Source organism: Motacilla alba, chromosome 4 (assembly GCF_015832195.1).
Source record: "Motacilla alba alba isolate MOTALB_02 chromosome 4, Motacilla_alba_V1.0_pri, whole genome shotgun sequence".
In the NCBI taxonomy this organism is placed as follows: domain Eukaryota; kingdom Metazoa; phylum Chordata; class Aves; order Passeriformes; family Motacillidae; genus Motacilla; species Motacilla alba.
Genome location: NC_052019.1, coordinates 70,700,615 through 70,722,225, shown reverse-complemented (window position 1 = coordinate 70,722,225; position 21,611 = coordinate 70,700,615). Strand labels below are relative to the sequence as shown.

General features: G+C 47.4%; 2 protein-coding genes across 5 annotated transcripts; one reads left to right on the top strand and one right to left on the bottom strand.

Annotated features, from left to right (window-relative positions):
- Positions 1–86: 86 nt before the first annotated feature.
- GTF2E2 (general transcription factor IIE subunit 2) lies at positions 87–21,237 on the top strand. 2 transcript variants are annotated; one of them, XM_038135452.1, is made up of 8 exons: positions 87–145; positions 723–889; positions 10,720–10,811; positions 11,204–11,311; positions 11,879–12,061; positions 12,510–12,603; positions 19,614–19,729; positions 20,378–21,237. In XM_038135452.1, exons 2-8 carry the CDS (start codon positions 727–729, stop codon positions 20,495–20,497), a joined length of 876 nt encoding a protein of 291 aa, XP_037991380.1. In that variant the 5' UTR covers positions 87–145; positions 723–726; the 3' UTR covers positions 20,498–21,237. The 2 variants fall into 2 exon arrangements, with proteins under 2 accessions (XP_037991380.1, XP_037991381.1); XM_038135453.1 differs by lacking the exon at positions 87–145 and adding an exon at positions 162–416.
- Positions 2,905–10,707, bottom strand: SMIM18 (small integral membrane protein 18). Of its 3 annotated transcripts, XR_005256753.1 has the most exons (3): positions 8,991–10,704; positions 4,766–5,542; positions 2,905–3,728 (listed from the first exon to the last, which is right to left on the bottom strand). XR_005256753.1 is itself a non-coding variant. In XM_038135457.1 (2 exons), exon 2 carries the CDS (start codon positions 5,495–5,497, stop codon positions 5,201–5,203), a length of 297 nt encoding a protein of 98 aa, XP_037991385.1. In that variant the 5' UTR covers positions 5,498–5,542; positions 8,987–10,707; the 3' UTR covers positions 2,905–5,200. The 3 variants fall into 3 exon arrangements, 2 of the variants coding, with proteins under 2 accessions (XP_037991385.1, XP_037991384.1); XM_038135457.1 differs by having other exon boundaries at positions 2,905–5,542; positions 8,987–10,707; XM_038135456.1 differs by having other exon boundaries at positions 2,905–5,542.
- Positions 21,238–21,611: the final 374 nt, after the last annotated feature.

Genomic DNA, 21,611 nt, shown 5'->3' with positions numbered 1-21,611 from the left:
AAATAGCTGTCGGTTTTTTTGAATGTGTGTGGGAGCTGAGGGCGGGCGGGCCAGGCCGCGTTGCCATGGCGCCGCTTCCGGGGCGGGGCGGCGGCGCGGGGGCTGCCGGGAGCGGCATGGCTCGCTAGGCGGCGGCGGCGCGCGGGTGAGCGGGCGCGGGCCGCCCTGAGGGGACGGGGGCACCCCCGGCATCGCCACCGGGACGGGAGCGGAGAGCGGCGCACGGGAGCGGCCGCCCCGCTCCGTGCGCGGGGATAGGGGCGGCGAGGCGCCGGCATCCCCCGGCCGGTGGTTTCCGGTCGCCCGCCCGCCGCGCTGCCACTTTGTTCCGTCCTGCTGGTGGCCGTGAGGTGCCTCGTCAAGCCGGTGCAGGGCTCTCCTGTCCCTGTTCGGCATTCCCCTTCACGCTCCTTAAGGTGCCGGTGGCGCGCTGACGCCTTTAGTGTGTTGTTTAAGTCTGTATTGGGGATAAGGAGGAGCACGCAAGGAATAAATCGCTCCCCAGGGATGTGGGGAGCAGCAATCCTGCCGCAGCTCACGGGGCGCTGGGACAGCCCTGCCAGGCCCGGAGCGGGGCTCTTGGCGTGTCCTGTGTGGGGCTGAGAGTTGGGCTCGGTGCTGGGACCCCATCGGGCTCGGCATATGCCGTGCTCAGCCCTTGCTTCTGCTCCTGAGTAGCTCGGTGGCGCCGACGCGTTTTTCTCGCCTTTTCCCCTCGGCAGAATCATGGACCCCAGCTTGCTGAGGGAGCGGGAGCTGTTCAAAAAGCGAGCCCTCTCCACGCCGGCCGTAGAGAAGCGCCCAGCGCTCTCCTCCGACTCCTCTGCTTCCAAGAAGAAGAAGGCCAAGGTAGAACAAGGGGGCTCCTCCAGCTCCAAGCAAACCACAGGTGGGTGCAGGTCTCCTGTCCGGCAGCCGCTTGGTGTTTCCTGCTGTTTGCCTTTAAGCTGTGGTTCATTATTGTGAATAACGCTGTGTCTGCGAGTTTTGCCGGTGGCTGTTGTCATTCTTTCTTTTCAATCGCCACTTCTCTTAAGAAAATCCCTGGTACGGTGTGAAAAACCCATTCCCTGCTGTGCATGTGTGTTAAGCCTCATCCCCGTGGCTCCTTTGCTGTTGCTCTGTTGGAGGAGTCTCTGCTGCCAAAATTATTGATGTGAAACTGCTTCGGATGTGCTTTTGGGAACTGTGAGTTTCAATGCTTGCTGGACAGGCAGTGCCATTCATTTTCTCTGTGTTTGCCGTGTTGGGTAGGGCCTGGAGCAACCTGGTCTAGTGGAACGTGTCCCCGTGGTAGGGGGTTAGACCTGGATGAGCTTTAGGCTCCCTTCCTTCCCAAGCTGTTCCATGATTATTGCTGGCAAGAGAGCACCTAAAACATTCAGGTAACTCTTAAGTTGGAGGGTGTTCGTACCTGAGATGGGTTTTGCCAGGTGTGTCTTGTTTGGGGATTTTGTTTTAGGGCTTTTGCCAGGTGTATCTTGTTTGGTCTGCGTGTTGTAATTAGCAGCTGTCCTCGTTTCACCTGGGAGCTAAGCTTTGCTCGTGAGCACCAGGCATTCCACGGGTTTCTGCCTGCTTTACCGAGGAGCTGGGGCATTTCCCTGGGTTGGTGGCAGTGATAATGAGTCTCCTAGGATCAAATAAACAATTAATAAAGCAGCACCAAAAATAGTGGGAGTGTGTGGAGAGTGCAGCGCCGGGGAGAGGATTTGCTCCCGAAGCAGTGGCAGTTCTCAAGCGCTCTTTAAAGGTCAGAGCAAATGCCATGAGTTACTAAACCACAGAATACCCTGTTGTGCAAGCTCAGGCCACACTCGTATTTTGAATAATACCACACGTGGCTCTCTCCTAAACTCCAGGAGAAACAATAGAGCTCAAAACAACAGAGGAAAACGTCAGGGAGCTTGGGAGGAGGGAAGCATCTTCTGTCCCAGGGGAAGAGTTGGGAATTTGGGTATGTGGCTGCAGCTTCTCAGGCACCAAATAAAGTATCAGCCAGACATTCTGAAATAAATCAAGGGAGGCCGGGTTTCCATCCATCCCTTTTTTACACACTCTAAATAAAACAAAGTTCTGCGTGGAATATCCTAGGCTGCGTCACTGGGGTGAGCAGGGTTTGCTGGGAAGAAGGGATGGGGACTCAGGAAGAGGGCAGGGGGTACAAATGTGAGCCTCATCTGGAGGATTTGAGCAGATAAAGAAAGTTTCATTTTGTTTCTGTGGTTTCCGTGGGCTGAGGGTTTCTTTAAGTGCTTTTGTGGCTGTCAGACAATTCACTTACACAAACAGGGACCCGATGTGGCTCTGAGGAGATAAACTCGATATTTTATGCTGCTGGCTGCATTCCAGGCAGTACCAGGGAGGTTCCAGGCTTTCTGCAACACTTTTTGTGCTGCAGAATCAAAATCCACTGCCTCAAACCCTGGTTTTTATTTCCCTTGCCAGACTGGCTGGTGCCTGTCAGGATGTGTGGGTGTCAGAGACAGGAGGTGGAGTAAAAAGGTGATGTTGGGGAACCCCTGTCCCACCGTCCCAAAGAGACAAAAGCTAGGGTGGTCAGTCCCACTTTGGTTTTGCAGTGGCCACAGAGGTGATGAAGGGAGTCACAGTGTTTGTGTGCTGGCACTGATAGTCCCTGGGCGTGTAGTGCCTCCCTCACTGTGGTTCTGTGCCTCAGAGAGCCTGCCCTTGAAACTTTTTGGGGGAGGAGAGCTATGGGAGACCATGCTAACCTTCAGAAGACTGCACAGCTGAAGCTGGCCTGTCTGTGAAGTCTGGCTGTAAGCTTCCCACTGCTCCTACAGGGATTATTATACAGGCACTACTGTCATTGTTTCAACCAGTTATTTGAAAAAATTCAAAGCTGGTTTACTCAGGTCAGAACAGGAACTAGAAAATAAATGAGATGGATCAATCTGTTTGTTTTATTTTATTAATCAATAGTAAATTGCGGCCATGGTCTTTGTCTTAAGACCTTTGTCTCAGTGGTGTCTGCCGGCAGCCGTCAAGAGCCGGAATCTTCAGGGGCTGTTTTGTGGGAAAGAATCATCCTGAGTCTTCTCTGGTTCTGTGCAAGGGGACACCGTTGCCTTCTGCTCCTTGTGCCCGCACCCATTCCCCTCTGCAGACCTGTGAAATGAAAAGCTGGGATGAGTCCCAGCGTATGTCATTCCATGTGCTTCTCCAAGGCATTGCCAGAGCAGCAGAGGCTGGCGTGCTTCACACAGTGCCCTCTTGTGTGCAGCGTGATGGGCGTTTTGTGGGAATGCTGCAAGTGTCCAGAGCCTTTCCTTCTAGGAGAGAGACAGGATTTAATTCAGTGCATCCTGATGGCTACTCTGGCCTCTCGAGCAGGGCTTCCCAGTCTGATGCTGTCACAGAGCAGAAGGTGGCGTGTCATCCTGATCACCACTGCCGTTATCTTCATCATCCATCTCAGAGTGAGTCCTGAATGATCTTGTACTCAGGGCATTGGCTTCCATCAGTTGTGCTTTCCATTTTGAGCTTGAAGCGTTCTCTGCCAGACTTGGCTGTAAGAAGTGTGTCTCTGGGGATTTGTGACTGCAGGAGGGAGTTTGCTTCTCCAGGGGAATCTCTGCACTAGCTGTGCTAGTTCATCCTGCCCGGGGTGTCTTGTGACTCCATCTCACCAGCCAGGAGCAGCGCGTGTCAATTAGCAAGTCTTCCACTGAGTCCAGATCTTCTGGAGCTTAGTCGTGTTCAACCTGCGAGGGGGATTGGATATATGTCAAAAAAGAGATCGTTATAGGTACTGCCCATAGCACCAAGGTTTTTCAGACATGGATGGACTGTGAGGTCCCTTGTGGCTGTGGCCCTTTAGGTGGGTTTTGTTTCCTTCGTGGCAGGAGTGTTTTCTGGAGTTAATACAGTTAAATAACTTGTCCCACATGTAGCTTTGCTCTGGGACATTTCTGTGGGGGCTCAGGAGGGTGAAGGGCTTGCCAGGAGTTACTGATGGCTGCACTGTTGGACCCTGTTATTACAGTTGTCACTTGTAACTGCAAATCTTGAATGGTTTTAAAAATGACCGGCACAGCACAGCCACCAAGGGCTGGTGAGCCAGAGGTGTGAGAGTTCTGTGGCCAGGACGTGAGGAAGGGGTGAGTGTGAACTCTGGGATGTGTCAGCAGGCAGATGAAGTCAAGTGAGAGAAGTCAAGTGAGGTTCTCTTGTGCGAAGCGCTGGAAGCTGCACCTGGGCTGGGTGCCATCCCCCTCTTCAGTGTGCGAGGTCTGTGGCCCATCTCCCTGTGTTCTTGGCAAGAGCTCCACCAGTTCCAGTTTGGCTTTCAAAGTCTGGGATAGGCATGATAGATCCAGCGTGTCCCACTCCCTGTGATGTTGTGGTTGCCGCAGAAGCAGCAGCCTTGGGGCACAGAATCGTTCGTCCCTGTTCATTTCCAGCGGGATTTTTGGAAAGGGTCAGATATTCTGAAGGTAGTGGGTTATGCAGGTGTCAACACCCACCAATTGTTGGCCAGACTGCATTTGAAGTAAGGGGAGAACAGCTCCCTGGAACTGGAGAAGTGGGGGGAGGAGGGGTCAAACTACCCTCAGGACGACTAGAAAAGACCATTTTGAGGATACATTTCTTGTTGGCTTAGTCTTCCTCCCACCACCCTCTCTTCTAAAAGCAAGAAACCCATAATAAAAAGTGCTGCCAAAGGCTAGAACGCACCCAATCCTCTCGTGCCTGAAGGGTCTCCTGCCATTCAACCCTCCTGCCCCAACTTTTTTCTTACCCCTTGTCTGTCTGTCCTGTCCCTGTGTGGTTCACTCGGTGGGGCAACACTGCTGTCTTTGCACTGAATGTGATCAGACTGTTGGACATTTTATAAATGTTTTCTTCAGTTAAGCAACAGAGTTTTATGCATGTTGGACAGCATTTGTTCTGTCAGGTAGACAAAATTCTATGCTAGTCACTCAATAGAAACAGCAAAAGTTCATCAAAAAACAGCCATCTTTTTCCCTCCCATAACACTGCAGGAGATTGTCTTTCTGCTAAGCACTTGGAAAGCCTTTGCCCATTATTCCAGCTCACATCCAGAGATAAAATTGCCACCGTGGATATTTAAGTCCAAAAGAAAAAAAGCACACGACTTGCTCGTTTGTAAGCTAGAGGAGGCTTCATTCCAGGTGTCACACCAAGTTCTCCAAGTGCGGGCGCTCAGCGCTCCCTACACCACCTCTGTGTCCCGCTTCCTGAAGCTGTTCAGCATTGCTCTGACGGGGTTGGGCTCGTTCTCCAAGTCCTTCACAGTTTTGTTTTTCACGCAGCAGCAGCAGTCCAGCAGTTCGTACAGGAAAGCCAGCACCACCAGAGAAACGACAGTGAAGATGAATATGATCAGGATGACAAAGCAGGCAGTGTTCCAGTTGTCATGGAAAGGGTAAATTTTTTGCACTTGGAAGCCCAGATACTGGGAGATGGATGTAGTAGTCTCATTCCAGTGGGTGCTGTTGAGGGTTGCCATTCTTGAGGAGCTGTCTGAGTCTGCTCACTGGCACAGATTGGGGAGCTGAAACACAAAAACAAAGCTGTTGAGGACTCTGTCAATCAAGGACACGCTGTGGTGTTTATCACAAATTGGAGCTACTTCAACTCGGACTAAGTGCTCAAAGTTTCTAGAAGCTTGGATTGTTGCATCCTCATGTTTGCTCACTGAAATATCGCGCTCCAGGTGTGTAAGTTTGTGACAGACCTGGAACATTTTATTTTGCCTGATTCGTGCAGGTGTCATGTGGTGTACGTGATTCAGGAATGAGGGAGCTTTGCTGCTTTATTGCAGTTAGATGCAAAAACAGAAAGCTTACAAACTAGATTTTCAAGATGTGCAGTGGTTTCAACCACCTGTCCATCGTCAGCCTTGTGGTGTGAAAGGCATTATTATTTTGGAATTGCCTGTCAGCACAGACTTGTTCCCCTGCAAAACCCTCTGGACTTCAGGAGGGCGGATTTCCTGTTCCTTGCCCTGCTCTTCCACTGCTGAGTAGTTTGTGCTGGAGAAACTTGGCTGCCCAGGTGGCACTGGGAGTGTTTGGAAATCTTGTTTGCGGTGTTGTAGTCATTGGGGTGGATAACAAGGAAAACCCAACCCTTTCTGAGGAGCTCTTACTTCTCATTTTCACCTCTGCCTAAGCCTGGTTGGCACCCAGCAGAGGAAGAGGCTGCTCTGTGGTGGGGAGATGAAGCAAGAAATTGACTCCAGCAAATCTGCCTTTGCTCAGCAGTCTAATGCAATAAATTTCTCCTAGGAGCTGCAGTAACTTCTGGTTATCTGCTGTGGCTGTAGGATGTCGTAATAACCTTTGAATCCCTCAGGCAATTTAGAACTGGGTGTGGGAGGAGGAGATCAAGTCAGGTCTCCATATTTCCTTGAGGAAACAGCAAGGAGTTTTTAGGTGGAACATGGTGGTGGTGATGGTGTCTACTAAAACAGTCTGAGCACCTGCCCTTATTTCTGTGAAATTATTAAAGAAAAGGATATGGTGAAAACCAGGATCATGCTGCCAAAGCAGCCTGTGATCTATGTCTTATTTTTATTGTCCTAATATTATACATTTTGTCCTTTATCCTTTTCTCTTCAGTGGATTTAGATTGAAACGACAGAGCTTTGTGGTTGGGAAGGTCCCTGGCATTAGCGTTCCAGCCAGACATTTACTGGAGCAGTTGCAGTAACTTACTGTTTCCTCTGTTAAATCTGGAACTGAGTACACAAATTAGTAATTGAATATACAGTGTATGACGGAGATGGATGGGATTAATTAAATTGTTGGTGGTTTTTTTTTTTTTTTTCCTTAAACAAAAGTTTACAGAGCAAATCCAAGCTAAAAATACTCCTGCCTTGAGTCAGGTCCTGGCTTCAAGAGAGTGGCTTGATTTGGTCGCGGTGTTGGAAGGAAACTCAGCCAACCTGTTACGGGGCTAAAAGTCATGAGGGTTTTTGAAGGGGTGGCTTCAAGACTTATTTCAAAATAATCCGTGATACAGAGAGCGAGGGGGGAGCTGAATGAAAGGATTTGGAGTCCCCTTTGAGGAGTAATTAAAATAAGCAGGATTTAATTGTTTATTTTAAATGGCAAGAGGATACCTTTGGGAAAGAAAGGAGTTTTGTTTTGAACTTTGTAAACCGATTTCTAGGACTGAGGGTTTTGTTGGAATCTGTTACACGTAAGTTTGCTCTCTCTGTAAACACCAGGCACGAAACCAGACTGTTTCTGTGATGTGAAATTCAGTCATTTTTGGTGGGGTTTTTTCATTTATATTGCTCAAAGTGATCAAGATCTGTGGCCGCTGGAGGGATTGGTCAGATCTGCACAGTGTAGCCCGGACCCTTGGCCAGCACAGCTCTCTGCCAAGGCAGTAGCTCTGTTCCCAAGAGGAGAGGAGCACCTTGGGCACAGCGGGGTCAGGCAACAGTGCAGCAGCCATTCCCTCCCCGCTCCACAGCCATTCCCTCCCCACTCCACAGCCATTCCCTCCCCACTCCACAGCCATTCCCTCCCCACTCCACAGCCATTCCCTTCCCACCCCATAGGCTCTGTCAGGGCAGCCATTCCCTTCCCACTCCACAGCCATTCCCTCCCCGCTCCACAAGCTCCATCAGGGCAGCCATTCTCTTCCCACTCCACAGCCAGCCCCTTCCCACTCCACAGCCATTCCCTTCCTGCTCCACAGGCTCCATCAGGACAGCCATTCCCTCCCCACTCCATAGCCATTCCCTTCCCACTCTACAGGCTCCACAGGCTCCATCAGGGCAGCCATTCCCTCCCCACTCCACAGCCAGCCCCTTCCTGCTCCACAGGCTCCATCAGGGCAGCCGTTCCCTCCCCCCTCCACAGCCACCAGTAGGGCAGCGGTTTGCACAGTGGAGAGATGTTTGTCTTCGTGCCAGGAGGTGGAATTTAGTGCTCCTTGAGGAGGAGGATGGTGATCTCCTTAGGTTTGAACCGGGAGGGGCAGATAAAGATCAGCTCCTCTTTTCTAATTATTGAAGTACAAGGCTGAGGTAGCTGTAGCTGACTGTTCAGAATTAAAACAGCACTAATGAGGTTCGTGTCTTTGAAAGCTGTCAAAAATGGGCTGGTTTCTTGCAATTTTACTTATTTTGTAACAGCACAGGTCAGATTGGTATCATCAGCTAGTCTGATTTGCAATCAAGTCAGCAGTTGTACATATCCAAAATGGAATGAGGTAAATATTTAATGCACTAGGTTTTAATTTAAAAGCATTAGCATCTTTGGGCACTGCAGAGGAGCAGCTCTATTTGAAATCATGTTCATGGAGCAGAGGGAAATGACTGGCAGAAAATCCTTTTAATGCAGCTCTGAGGAAGCCCTGTTTAAGAAAGCCCTGAGCATTTACAAATCTCAGGTGCATTCTAACCCGGCTGTTTGCCTTGAAACGATGGCTGCTCCAGTGTTTCCAAAGGTAACAGCAGGCAGAGGGATTTTCTCCCTACCCAGTGTATACCACGTTTCTAGAACAGGTTTCTCCACCACACACACAGATCTCTTTCAGGCAGCCTAATTTAGGGGATACCCCCTGGGAGGTAGCGCTGCTCACATTTCAGCTGGAGCTGTCTTTGTTTTAAGGAAAACCCTTTCGCTGTCATTTCTGTGAAAACACATAGAATCAATCAGCAGGAACGTGAGGCTGCAGGAAAGCAGCCACCTCCCCTGTAAGGACGAAATCCATTTTGTTTACTGAATCTTGGCTTGTTGTGTTAGCTCTGCTCTAAGATGGAGTGGTCATCAATTTTCCATTAGTGCACAGATGGTGAAAGTGCCTGTCTGATCGTGCAAGACAAGCTCCTCCGCGTTCAGCGGCAGGATCAGCCCTGCTCAGCCTAGAGAAAAAATCATTCTGATTCCAAGAAGCTTTTACAGGTTCTCAGCTTACAGGCATATTTGCTTTCAGTAATCAAGATAAACCTCAGAGAATGTTATAAAATGATACACACCTACCTCTTGTGCGAAAGGATGCTGAGAGAGCGCCGTTCTGGTCCCTTTTTTTAGTGCAGCCTATGGCACAGCTAAGATGGAGCTTTCCTTCCATTGGCCAGAGCACGATGCTGCTGACAACTTCCTTTGTGCTCATTTGCATCGAGCCCTCAACCCCAGGAGTAAATCATTCATAAATGTGGCTCTTGCTGTCTGGAATGAGAAGCAAACGCCTCCCTGTTCTTGTTTTTTGGGATGGGATGAGCTCGTTAGTGGGGGAGCGCTCTCATCAGCCACGACCCGCTCTGCTTTGTGCCGGGATCAGCCGTCAAAGCGTGACGTTTGCAGTGTTAATATCTGCAGATTGCCAGCCTCACCGTGCTGTTAGATTCTCTTGTCGTGGACTGTAGCAGGCTGCAAGCGGGCAGATTAAACCAGATAATCTTCCTGATTCAATTCAAACCTGACAGAACAAAAACGTGATAAGTTGTCTTAACTGTTTGTTGTACCTCTGCATTTATTTTGGTCATTTCAGAGCTCTCATTACATCTATTATTTTTCTATTTATTTATAAAATGTCCTACATAGACATCAATTTTTAATCTTGAAAGGGAACCCTGTAAGGGAAAATCCCTACGGGCCACATCTTCAGGGGGAGCTGGCTTTTGATTTTTCTTCTTTTAATTTAGTAACCAGAATAAATTATTCTTCTGTAGCTGGAGTTACACTGATATTTCTATGTTAATTTTAGAATTGTTGTGCTCTGTAAAGCCTTTAAGACGACGTCATGTGACAGCTTCACGATTCTGTTCTTTTCTCTTGCTTCACTGATTTTTCCACAGAAACAACAGGAGCTCCGTATCTCTGAGATAACTGTTGTCCTGTCAGATGTGCTTAGAAAATCACCAGAGGATTAAACAATCCCCACGGTGACAAAGAGATGGTGTTCTCTTTCTGGAGTAGCTGAAATTCCAGAGAACTGTTGCCGTTAGGTTTGAGCAATGTTGTGCTGGTAATGAGCCTGTGGCTTGTGATAGTGGTTCGTGGATATTTGTGTTTAATGTGCTGTGCTAAGAGCTGACGGTAATGAAGTGGTCATTAACAACCTCGCAAGAACTTTTGAAACAAAATGATGGCAAACCTCATGATAAAGACAGCCGGAGTTGACAGCAAGGGGGCTCTGAGTTGTTGTTCCGGTGATGAAACACACCAGGTTGAATTTGTTTGCATTTGTATGGCTCTGTTTAATAAATTCTCCACTAGAGCTACTTGAAACAATAATATTTCTTTTAAAAATCACAGCCTTCCTTTACCTGCTGTGTAACCATTGAGTGCCTTTGGGGAAGAAGGGAAGCTTTGTGCCCCCATCTCAGCAGCAGGAAAGTATTGGTGGAGCAAATGCCATGCATTATTTTAGCGTGGCTTCATGTAGTGTAAATGATTATGGGATGTTAAGCCACCAAATTAGACGTGTTTCTCGTGCCAGTAACTCTGCAGTCACTTGCTGCTTTCTTAACTTTTTATTTGTGGAGTTCTGCTCAGAAGTGTTCCCGAGCTGTGTCCTCTGAGTCCCTGGGTCTGGATCAAGATGTGTGCAAGGACTCACCTGGGGGTGGCTGCTTCTGCCACTCCTGTTTTTGTCCACAGCTGTCGATTCAAAAGCTGCTGGAAGTAGAGGGAGAACGTGATGGAGCTCAGAGCCAACAGGAAGCTCTCAAAGCACCCTCTAATTGTTTGTTTTCTTTCTTTGTAGATCACAGCAATGGATCATTTAACTTGAAAGCCCTTTCAGGAGGCTCCGGCTACAAGTTTGGAGTCCTTGCTAAAATAGTGAATTATATGAAGGTATGGTGTTTTGGTGTAAAATAATACTGGTTTTAAATAATTCATTGTTTCTTGTCCTGTGGCTAGAAAATGCTGAATGTTTCAACCTCTGAAATTCTTTTACTGCAAGAGTGAGAATTTCAAGAAACTCCTCATTAAATTCAAAGTGCTGTCAGTAAATGAAATTGTCAGCATATTGTTCCACAACTGAAATCCAGATTACCCCAGGTCAGTCTACAACCAAGATAATGGGGTTTATTTGCAGGAATTTCAAGATGCCGTCAGGTTTGGGGATTCATGGGCTAGTGATCAAAATAAGGTGTAATTTGGTGCCAGTCTCAGTTACTTTTTGTTGATTGAGTTGCTGAATAAAGTGAGTACAGAGCTGTAAGAGATCCTGTTTGCTTTTGCAGACGCGGCACCAGCGTGGTGACACACATCCATTGACCCTGGAGGAGATATTGGATGAAACACAGCATTTGGATATTGGACTCAAGCAGAAGCAATGGTTAATGAGCGAGGTAAAGATAACACGTGTTCAGATCTTCATTAAGGAATTCTGATCAACCTGAATTACACACATTTGTTAACTTATTAAATACGTAATCCCTCCTTGAAGAAGCTCCTAAGTCAGGCTGTATCATTCCTTGCTGGCAGCACTAATATTCTGGGGAGCAGAAACCTCTGCTCTGCCAGTGTTGGTTGTGAGGGAAGCTTGACTTTGCTGAAGTCTTCCAAAAGCTAGCTTCAGGCTTCTTCCATAATGATCCAGAATATCAGAATGGCATGGAAGAGCCCCTCCAAGAAGCGTATATAAAATTATCACTGAGCTTTTGCCAGATGGGAAGAGGTAAACAAATACCCTTCAGCACCACAGTTAGGTCCCTTCTGTCTTAGAGGTGCTCTGCGTCGTGGTGAGTTATGCCTAGGCTAGTGGATCTGGGATGCAAGGATTTAGAATCTGTTTAAACTCAAAGCTCCAGCCTGGCAGCTGCAACGTGTGGTTCATGTGCTCAAAAGCACACCAGGAAAAAAAGTAGTAAGTGTCTGCACTGTTTCAAGGTTTGAAATTTCTGTCCCTCTTACAGGCTCTAGTCAACAACCCGAAAATAGAAGTTGTGGATGGGAAGTATGCCTTCAAACCCAAGTACAACTTGAAAGACAAAAAGGCTCTGCTCAGGCTCTTGGACAAACACGACCAGCGAGGGCTGGGAGGAATCCTTCTGGAAGACATTGAGGAAGGGCTGCCCAATGCACAGAAAGCCATAAAGGTGAGGAACATGTGTCTGCAGCTCAGCTCTTCACTTCTCATAGGGAAGAGAGACACTAAGGGCTTTCTCATGAGCTGTTTCTGTTCTTTTGGTAACTCAGAAGCCATTCCAGCAGATCTGGTATCGTGGCCTTTTCTGTGTTTCATCCTTTATGTTCAGATTTGCCCTGATGTCTCAGCACAGATCTCAGAGCTCTTTCTCACAAAAGACTCTTGATCTCCCACGTTCCAACTGCAGGCATTTAGTTCAGCTTTCACACCTTGACCTCAGTGCTCTGAATCTCATGTTTGATTTATTAGTGTACTCATGTGTTTCATGGCCAGTTACTTCGCAGCTTCTCCAGTTTGTTGTTGCTTTTATTAGCACAAGGTCTGGCTCTGTTGGGGCTGGAGACCTTCACCTTGGAAACGAAGTGATTTTGAGTTGTTGTTTTGCATTTGTTTTTGAGGCTTTAGGGGACCAGATCATCTTTGTTAATCGCCCTGATAAGAAGAAAATTCTTTTCTACAATGACAAGAGCTGTCACTTTGCTGTGGATGAAGGTAGGTGTTGTTTCACATGGGTCTCCATGACGGTTGATCTGAATTCACCTTAAGCACCTCTGTGTATCAGCAGCCTTCAGGTAGAGGAGTCTTTTAGGGTGATAATAAAATATTAGGTGTGTCCAGATGTGAGGGGAGTGATCATATTAACACGAGGCTAACGAGACCAGCGAGTGAGTGCAGTGGTAATATCCTCTGCTTTATGATGGCTGCACTGGAACATGACTCCAGGAATCCAAGAGCTGTCTTCAAGAGCAGTGGTACAGAAGAGACTAAAAACCACCTCGCTGTGAATGAAATGGCATGAAATTTGCTGCTTAAGGGGAAGCCAAAAAACCCAAAAGAATGATTTGTGGGTGCAAGATTTTTGTTGGGTTTTTTTTCCCAGTTTATGAACCGTATGCCTTTTACTGGTGAATGCAGCAAGAAGCCATAAATGGAACAGAAGGAGGAAGCACAGAGGCATGAGATGTGAGCAAAATTCTTGAAAAGAGGGTGGTTACAGCTGGGAGGAGAGCACAGACCTGGGGCAGTGCTGGAGTGGATTTGGGGCTTCACAAGTTCAGCTGTGTCACAAGTGGTGGTAAAATCCTCTGGTGCCATTTTATGCACAGAAATCAATTACAGAAATCTGGGTGTGCTCTAGTAAGGACATAAATGCCAACATCAGGTGTCTGTAAATGCAGGAAGGGGAAGACAATCTGTGTCAAAAGATCTTATTTTGAATGACTCAGTGACACTGAACACTTTCTTTTTTTAATGTGTTGTTCTTGTAACATGACACATAAAGCCATTGCATCACACAGCATCACGTTATGTATGGTAAAAGAAAAGAGTTTTGATACGATTTGAACTGCTCTACTTACAGGACCACAGGAGGATGCATAAAGATCTTTCTTTCTTTGCCTACCTCCAAGGGAATCTTTATTTCCAATAGAATTTAGCAACTGAAGATTTAGTGTATCACTAAATAACAGTTAGTGTATCACTAACTGTTTGTTATGTACTGAGAGTACTCACTAATAATCTCTGTAATGATAGCTTTGTTTCATAAAGGTGATTAAGTAGAGGTGACATCTACAGCGTTTAAAATATAAAAAATACCTCAAAAGGTTGAAGTGAATTTCTTTTTGAACCACGATTTCTGTCATTTCTTGGTAGGGGCAGTGAAACTGTATGCAAAATGCAGAATGGATTCACTGGGGAATTTCTGGTTTCCAAATGTTTAGGAGTTTACCCTGAACCCTGTCCTTCTCTTGAGGTAGTAGTGCCTCTTCAGTCCATGAGCCCACAGTTTTTGGGGGCCTGAACATGGCCAAAACATTTAGAAATCAGTGCTCTTGCAGTAACTTTTGAGACAGAGCTTTTAAGTTTCGGCCACTGGTTGTATCATAGTTGTGTTGCTAAACTAATGTTTTTTCTTGTGCAATTTTTTCCAGATAGCAGGAACCCAACCATACTAAAAGAGTGATCAGAGGGAGGTCTCTACTCTGTTGCTATTAACTACAGGATTAGCTGTGAAATTTCGTGACAGAGCCCATTTTGTTAGGATGTAGACAGAGGCATCAGGCAGCCAGGATAAATCCCGGGCTCCTCTTACACAAGCCATGTTGTAGCACACCCGTGATTGCTTCGGAGCAAGCTGTTGCTACCAGAGCGAGGAAAAGGTTAAAAAAACTCCTTCAAACGCCTAGCCTCCTGCTGAAGGAAGGCATTTAAGTGGCAGTGTGTGTCCTGAAGGGATCCTGCGTGCAGCGTTTGTAGTTCAAGGTGGCTCTGCTTCCTTTTATCCGCAGGTGGCAGCAGCTTCCCATCCCAGCCAGAAGTGATGTTTTGTTGTTGCTCTGTTCCTGCTGGTTTTAGTTTTCCTTTTGATGCTTTGTTCCGAGAGGGGGCAAGAATATTTTCTCTTTTGTGAATATCGTGATCCACCTGAGTATGGCACAGTGCTGGAAACATCCCTGAGTAGCTTCACTCACTCACTGCAGCTGGAGCAGGTCCTTTTTGCAACCCTGTTATCCTGTGACGAAGGAAACCCACCCTTCCCGAGCGGCTTAGCTTTAGGATTCTTTCCAGAGCAGCAGAAGGGTGTCTCTTAGGGAGTCACTGGCAGAATTGTCTGTGCACAGGACGAGTTATGACACGTCTCTGCCTTAGCAATGCTACTGCAGCTCATTATCTCTGGCAACGTTAAAATGAAGTTTTTAAAAAGGCTGCAAAATAAGCCTTGAAGTGTTGGCAGCCTCTTTGATCTGGCAGCCGATGACAGTTCAAAATATGTTTCTAGTTTAATGTTTATCCTCAGAAATAAGGTCTCTGTGCTCCTCAGTGCACGGTGCTGCCGGATGACATCCCAGTTCAGAGCGTGTGTTGGCTGAGGGTGATAGCCTTGATGAGTCGGGTGTCCTCCCCACTGCTGCCTGAGCCAGGGCAATTTGGAGCTCACTGCCTGGAGCAGTGGGAGGAACTCCTTTCTGGCAGTGCCTGCCTCTGCCCTTGATGGCTGAACAAGCTTTTCTTTCTCCCCCTGTGAAAATAAATCCCAATGTATCGCAGCAACGGAGCGCTGCCTATATATCGTGATCTCAGGGGCACTGGAGAGGGTTTTAGCAGTAAGGAACGGCTTTTGTTCTTCCTTTTATGTGATTAGCCGAGGAAGGTTCAGATTGCATGTGTTCCTTCTGGACTTCCTGGCTAATTAGTCTGCTGTCAGTGGTGTGGAGCTGAAAGTGTTTATAAAAGCAGGGCCAGATTTCAGGTGCTTCAGCCAAGGATGCCTTTTCGTGCTGGGGCTGAAGCACTTTGCATGTGAACAAGGCTTTCACCCCTGTGCTGAATGCTGAAAGGCCAGTTCGATTGCCTGACTGCTAGAGATGGTATCTTCCCTGGCTGAATGCACTATAGGAAGTATTTTCTTGCTGAAAAATTCAGATACTTAATTATTTTAAAATTCTTCCTAAGCCTTTGAAGGGCTTTAGAGAATAGCCAAAGCTTCTTAATTTGAACGCTGTAAAAACTGCTTGGGATCAGTGCTGACTTACGCCTGTGGTGGTCCAGGGACAGCACAGATTTAGCACCAAGTACCTTTTCCTTCTGGTGAAAATCCAGTGCTGCGTTCCCTGGGACTGTTAGGACTGTTGTTTCTTCCCTTCTGCACTGCTATCGTCTGGTTTTGTCCTTTGCTCAGCTTTTGGCTTGGCTCATTGAGGATTTTTAAGCTGTTTTTAATCTCTGGCAGATTTTATTGCCTGTGTGATGTATCAGTTTATCTCCACAACCATCTCAACCTTTCTGCAAGAGCAGGTGAGGCAGTCAGAAGTGCTGGATAAGCCTCTCCAAAGTCACCAGGCAGTCATTTACCCATGACTTCATTCCCCAAATGTAAGCATTTACAGAAAGGAAGTGTGTTAGAGTATAATCACTCAGGGAATGTCAGTGCAAATTGTTTTCATCTATGAGGCACCTCGTGATGCTGTAAAATCAAGGTAACTGTGCATCCTTACCCCTTGGGTGTTTCAGAGAGAGAAGGTGTCTGCAAAATCTTTGTTATGCTGCCCTCTGCTTAGCTCTGTGTTGGTTCCTGCTGGCCAGAGCTCATTGTTTTGAGTTTTGACTTCATGTTGCTGGAGATGTCAGCAAACATCTAAACTGGCTTTTCACCAGCTCCTGGTCTCATTTCCTCCTCTCAGAACTCAAAAGACCAGAATTTAGCTCTCTGGAGGAGCGAGGAAGCAGCCTGTGAGTAGTGTTGATTCTGTCCAGTTTCTGAGTTCACATGTTTTAGTGATCAGATTGCCAGATACTGTGTTTAGGATTTGTTCGTGACACTTGCCTCAGTACTGGGATCACAGCTTTCTGCCTCTTCTCAGGAAGATCTGCACTGGAATCAGGACTTGAAAGCTCTGTGAAAAATGCAAATCTCTGTGAGGCTCAAAGCACCTGCATGGCTTTGACCACAAACTCCTGGGAGATTTCTGCCCTGGGGATTTTTTCTGGGCTCTGTCTTGTCAAAGCAGCCTAAGCCCTGCAGAGATTGTCAGCTTGCTGCTGCGGTCAGGTGAGGCCTTGCTCTCTTTTTATCCTCCTGCAGCTATTTTGCTTCCATCCTGGCTGATGGATCAAATAATTTAGTGGCTCTGAGAGAAGTGTCTCACCTTTTCTGTGCTGTGATGGTGTCAAGACCACCCAGCAGCGAGCAGGGCACGGAACAGGCAAATTGAATGTGCTCTGTCATCATAATGGCTGCAGGCACGGCAGGAATGCATACATCCCAACCTGTTCTCCATGGCTGGCTGGAGCAGGCCAGCATGTGGGCAGCCTCCTGCTCCAGCACTGAGCTCCTTGTGCCCTGTGAAAGCAAGACCTGGTGAAAAATGGATCTGGTGTACTGAAGCCTGCCCTAGGAGCTGCCTTCTGCCGCTGTTGTCTGCTCTTCAGACACACAGCCAAGGCCAGGGTGACAGTGCTTCAGATTCTTCTCAAGGAAACCGGGAAAAATCTTTCCCTGTGTCAGGTCAAGGGTGTATTTCCTGAGGTGCAGAAGTACCACAGCTACAAATGCAGATGGTTGTTTCTTGAGAGCTGTAGTTATTGCCAGCTTTTCCCACAGGTTCTCATATTTCAGAGAGGATGTCACAATAATTCAGAGAGTGTATTCCCAAGGTCTAAACTTTCCCTGGCAGATAGGGGCATAGTCCTTGGAGACTTAAAAGCTTGACAGGTAATGTGTACATGGTTCAGTGCCAGCCATCCAGCTGCTCTCTTTCTTCAGACCTTGCACTTAGCCCATTGTCTGGTGTTACACCAAGTCAGTTTTGTGATGAAGTGACGGATGGATCTCCCTTTCCTTCTAGATGGCACACCAAGTGCAGACAGCTCGTATTCACTGAAGGGTGGCAGCTCCCAGTGCTTCTCCACCTTTATCCTGTACTTTTAGTTCCAAGAGGGAGTGTTTCCATGTTGTTGTGACTCCCTCTTTCCTGGACTGTGAAGTATTTTAAAGCCCTACATGGAGCTCCAGCATGGGTAGAAGTTTCTTTTGCAATTACTGCAATCAAAGCAGTGGTGCTGAAAGCAGCCTGATTCACGGAGGAGTTTTTAAATGGAGCTGCAGAATATGATATGGTGATTCTGGTGGGGCCAATTAGTGGATTAAATTGTCTGTATGTAAAGTCCATTCTAGCTCTGCAGTTTTGGATCTTGGTGCCTGTTCCATTTGTATTTCTTGGCCGAGTTTAAAAGGAGGATGTGAAGCTGGAGTGATGTTATAACCGTGGCACTACAAGAAATGCAGACCACTGTAGTTAGATATTAACTGTGATCTGCACTTCTGTGCATGCTGATCCCTGAAGAGCTGACCATTTATTTTCTAGTGTTTAATTTTTCACTTCTGTTCCCCAGAAGAATGTAGACCGGTTTAACCTTAAGCACCTATCCTCAGCTTCCCCTTTTTTTTTGCACCGGGGCGTATTTATCCATATATTCTGAACTCTGATGAGGAGACACATTTGTTTGCAGCAGGATATTATAAATAAGAGGACAAACCTTGTCCACCTGCTGCAGCTGGATGGGGTGAGGGATGATCTCTGATAGCAGGCACCGCTAGCCATGCTGAAAGCCTGGAAACCCCCTCAAAATGGATAAGCAGATGGAGAATGTCTTGACTGCAGTGTCAGTCCTTGCATTAAGGGATGTGCACACTGATCCCAGGGTGCTGGATAGCCTCTGTGAGAAGCAGGCTGTGAGCTATCTCCCTATAACCAAACGTGGTGTTTTGACAGGTTTTGGATCTCTTCAAAACCGCTGCATTACCAAAAACAAACACTGTCATTCTCCACTGGTGAAATTCCTCTCTTTTGTTTCCTGAAAAGCTGGGGTAGTCTCTTACTCTTGGCAGCGGGAAGCAGAGGAACGCCCGAGACTCGAAGCATGTATTTGCATAGAAAAACAAGGTGCTTTAGGTAGGGAATTGTTCCAAGGGCAGGAACCGGGCTGGTTTTGTACACTCCCATTCGGTTGCAGTGTGCCCAGAGCCGGGATACCTGTGGCAAGCAGGCGCTGGAGCATCTCATCCCCTGCTGCACAGGACAGATCCTTAAGCATGCAGAGGTTGTGGTTGTTTTGACAACTGTATACTAAATTTATCTGGAAATAAAAGGAAAAATTTAGTCTTGTCTTGCTATGTGTGCCTCGTGTTTTATTTATAGTTTGTTAGCCAGACCTGCTGACAGGATGTATCTTAACTCCCTGCCTGGGGAATGAAGGGAGGTAGGATCGTACCAGCCGCTGCCTGGAGAAGGCATTCCAGAGGCTCTGTGAAACTTTACGTGAGGCAGAAAGTGTGCAGGCAGATGGCAGCTGCTCTAATTAAGACTTACTGTCTCTGTCTGTTTTCGTGCTGCTGTGGTTTTTAAGGTGCCTCTCTTCTTTTTAACACCAGAGGAATTTTAGTACTTTGTTATCTGTAGAGCACGGTGTGGATCGGATTGCGGTGATAAACGAGCTCAGAGCCGCTGAAGGAAATGTCTTGAACCTTCAGTAAATTAGGCGATGGGATGACGAGTCTCCCAAGTCAGTGGCAGCTGAGGATGTGTAAATGAAGCTGCCGTTTATGGTTAGTGATTGCCCTTCATCGGGATCCCTGAAACTCATTCACAGCCTTACACAGCTCTGGAGAGATCTCCGGCAAAAAGGGACTCCCTGGCGAATGAACACGAAAAGCACAGGTTGCCTCCGGGTGCTCCCGATGCTCGAGTGCAGTTTAGCTTGAGGGTGTTTTGTTGTTGTTCTGTTGGTTGGAGTTTCATCTTTTCGGGTTTTGGGTGTTTTTGGCAGTGCGTGTCAGCATTTGGAGCGGGTGAAGGCTGCGCTGAGTGAGTGCCTGCTGGCGGTGACAGACTGACGTGCCAGAATGTTTGAGTGTTTGAAATCAAGTCTCTCTCCTTCCCTTCCTGTGGGGTCTTTGCCCAGGGTTTGCTCACTGGGATATAAAACCGGGTTTGTCGTTTCAGAATTCCAGAAGCTGTGGAGGAGCATTCCTGTGGATTCTATGGATGAGGAGAAGATAGAAGAGTATCTGAAACGACAGGGTATTTCTTCCATGCAAGAAACCGGACCAAAGAAAATAGTAAGAGATACAAATTATAGATCTTCCTAGGAAATCCCTCCCTTCCTGATCCCGCAGTGTTAATTCCAAAATGTGTTGGTGAGCCTATGCGCGGCTTTGTGGAGCTTGGGGGAGTGTGACCAGTGTTAAAAACTGGGAAAAACCAAGTGCTGCAGCCAGCAGTCAGTGATTTTTATGACTTGTTAGAGCCGGTATAATTAATCTGAGCAGCATCAAAGGAGGGCAAACTCCAGGAATCCCCGTGAGCTCCACAGTGGAAGATTCTGCTTGAAGCTGTACAATACATCAAGAGTAGTAGTATTTTGGGAGGAAGGTGGGGAGGGTTTAACTTTTCTGCTGAGCAGCTTTCAAGTCCTGATGGGATTGTGGACAGAAGTGTGGGGCACGTACCCGCTTCTGTAGCTGCACTTAAGAATGCCAGCTTTACTGCTGTGCCTGGGATACCGTGGCTCTGCTCTGTTCCCGGGGTCATCTCCCTGCCTGCATTGGAATTGGATGCTGCTGCTTCTCCAGGAGCCAGCAATTCCCTTCCCTGCCCACCCCTGGTTCTGGCAGAGCTCATCTGTCGCAGCACTGGTGACCAGCACGGTGTCCCACTTCAGGTCAGATGTCGCAGGTCTTCTGAGTCATGTTTGTTTCTTCTTTCAGGCTCCCATTCAGAGGAGGAAGAAACCTGCTTCTCAGAAGAAACGCCGGTTTAAGACTCACAATGACCACTTGGTTGGAGTATTAAAGGATTACTCTGATGTGGTTCCTGGCAAGCAGTGAGCGGTTGAATTCTGGAGCAAACGCGCGTTTCTAGACGGGCTTTCTGCTGCTGGGGCTCGGTGTCTGCTCACACAAGGACTGACTGTATATAATAATGTGATGTGTTTCCCCCACCCCAGCAAGTGCCAGAGGTGAAACAGGTCAGTTTAAGAGCAAGTATGAGCTACTAAATTTAGAGGTTAATTTAATTAGCTAATGGGAAACGTGTCTTTGAGTAAGAGGTTCTCACTAGTTGCCTGTTGGCATAGGGTGATAAATGGTGCTCAGCATGTAATGCAGGAATTCCTGCTCAGTGCTTAACTCTGCTTTTACAGTGCTTAATGGGTATTTACCTGGAATTACTTACAAGGGGCTTTCTAGTGGGATTGAATACAGCATTTGTTCTACCTGTTTCAGGAAAACCTTTTCCTAGAATCACTGCAGGCAAAGTTTCTTTCACAGTCAAATACACCCACGGTTTGTATACTTCTTCCTTGCGGGACTGAGCTTTACTGAAAGGTGGTGATATCTGAGACTCAAACTCAGAAAACCCCCCCTCCTGAAATCCCAGCAGGCTGTGGGATGGGATGCAGCCAGAGCTTCCTAATGGTACTTAGGAATTGCCCTCGGCGGTGTCTCCTCGCTGTTGTGGGTACAAGTTGCACCTTCTGCTCCTTGCACAGGAGGGAAATAAAACGACAGTGTAATACTGAAGTGGTTTTTTTTTCTTTTAAGTAATAAATTTACAATGCAGGTTTCCAGTGTTGCTTCCTTAAAGAATGAGAGAGTCGGCAACTTGTGTGCTTGTTGCGTTTTCCTTGTCGTGGAGGTAAAGGAATCGTTGCTGTATTTTTATCCTCTCAGTGACTTACTGTTCTAGGCTAACGCTGTCATCTCTTTAATGATGGCTGGGGAGAGGGGAGGAACCACCTTAAATGCAAGCTCCCTGTGGATGCCTGGTGTTCTGTGCAGCGCAGCCTTACATGGACCGTGGCCAAATCGTGTCCTCTCGATAACTTATTTTTATGTTCCGAACCAGAGCGGGTCAATGCTGATCCTGTTTGCACGGCGCTGCAGGAGAGGAGCTGTTTCTGTGCTCTTCCAGGGTTAGGATCAGAGATAAAAGAGGTGCCTG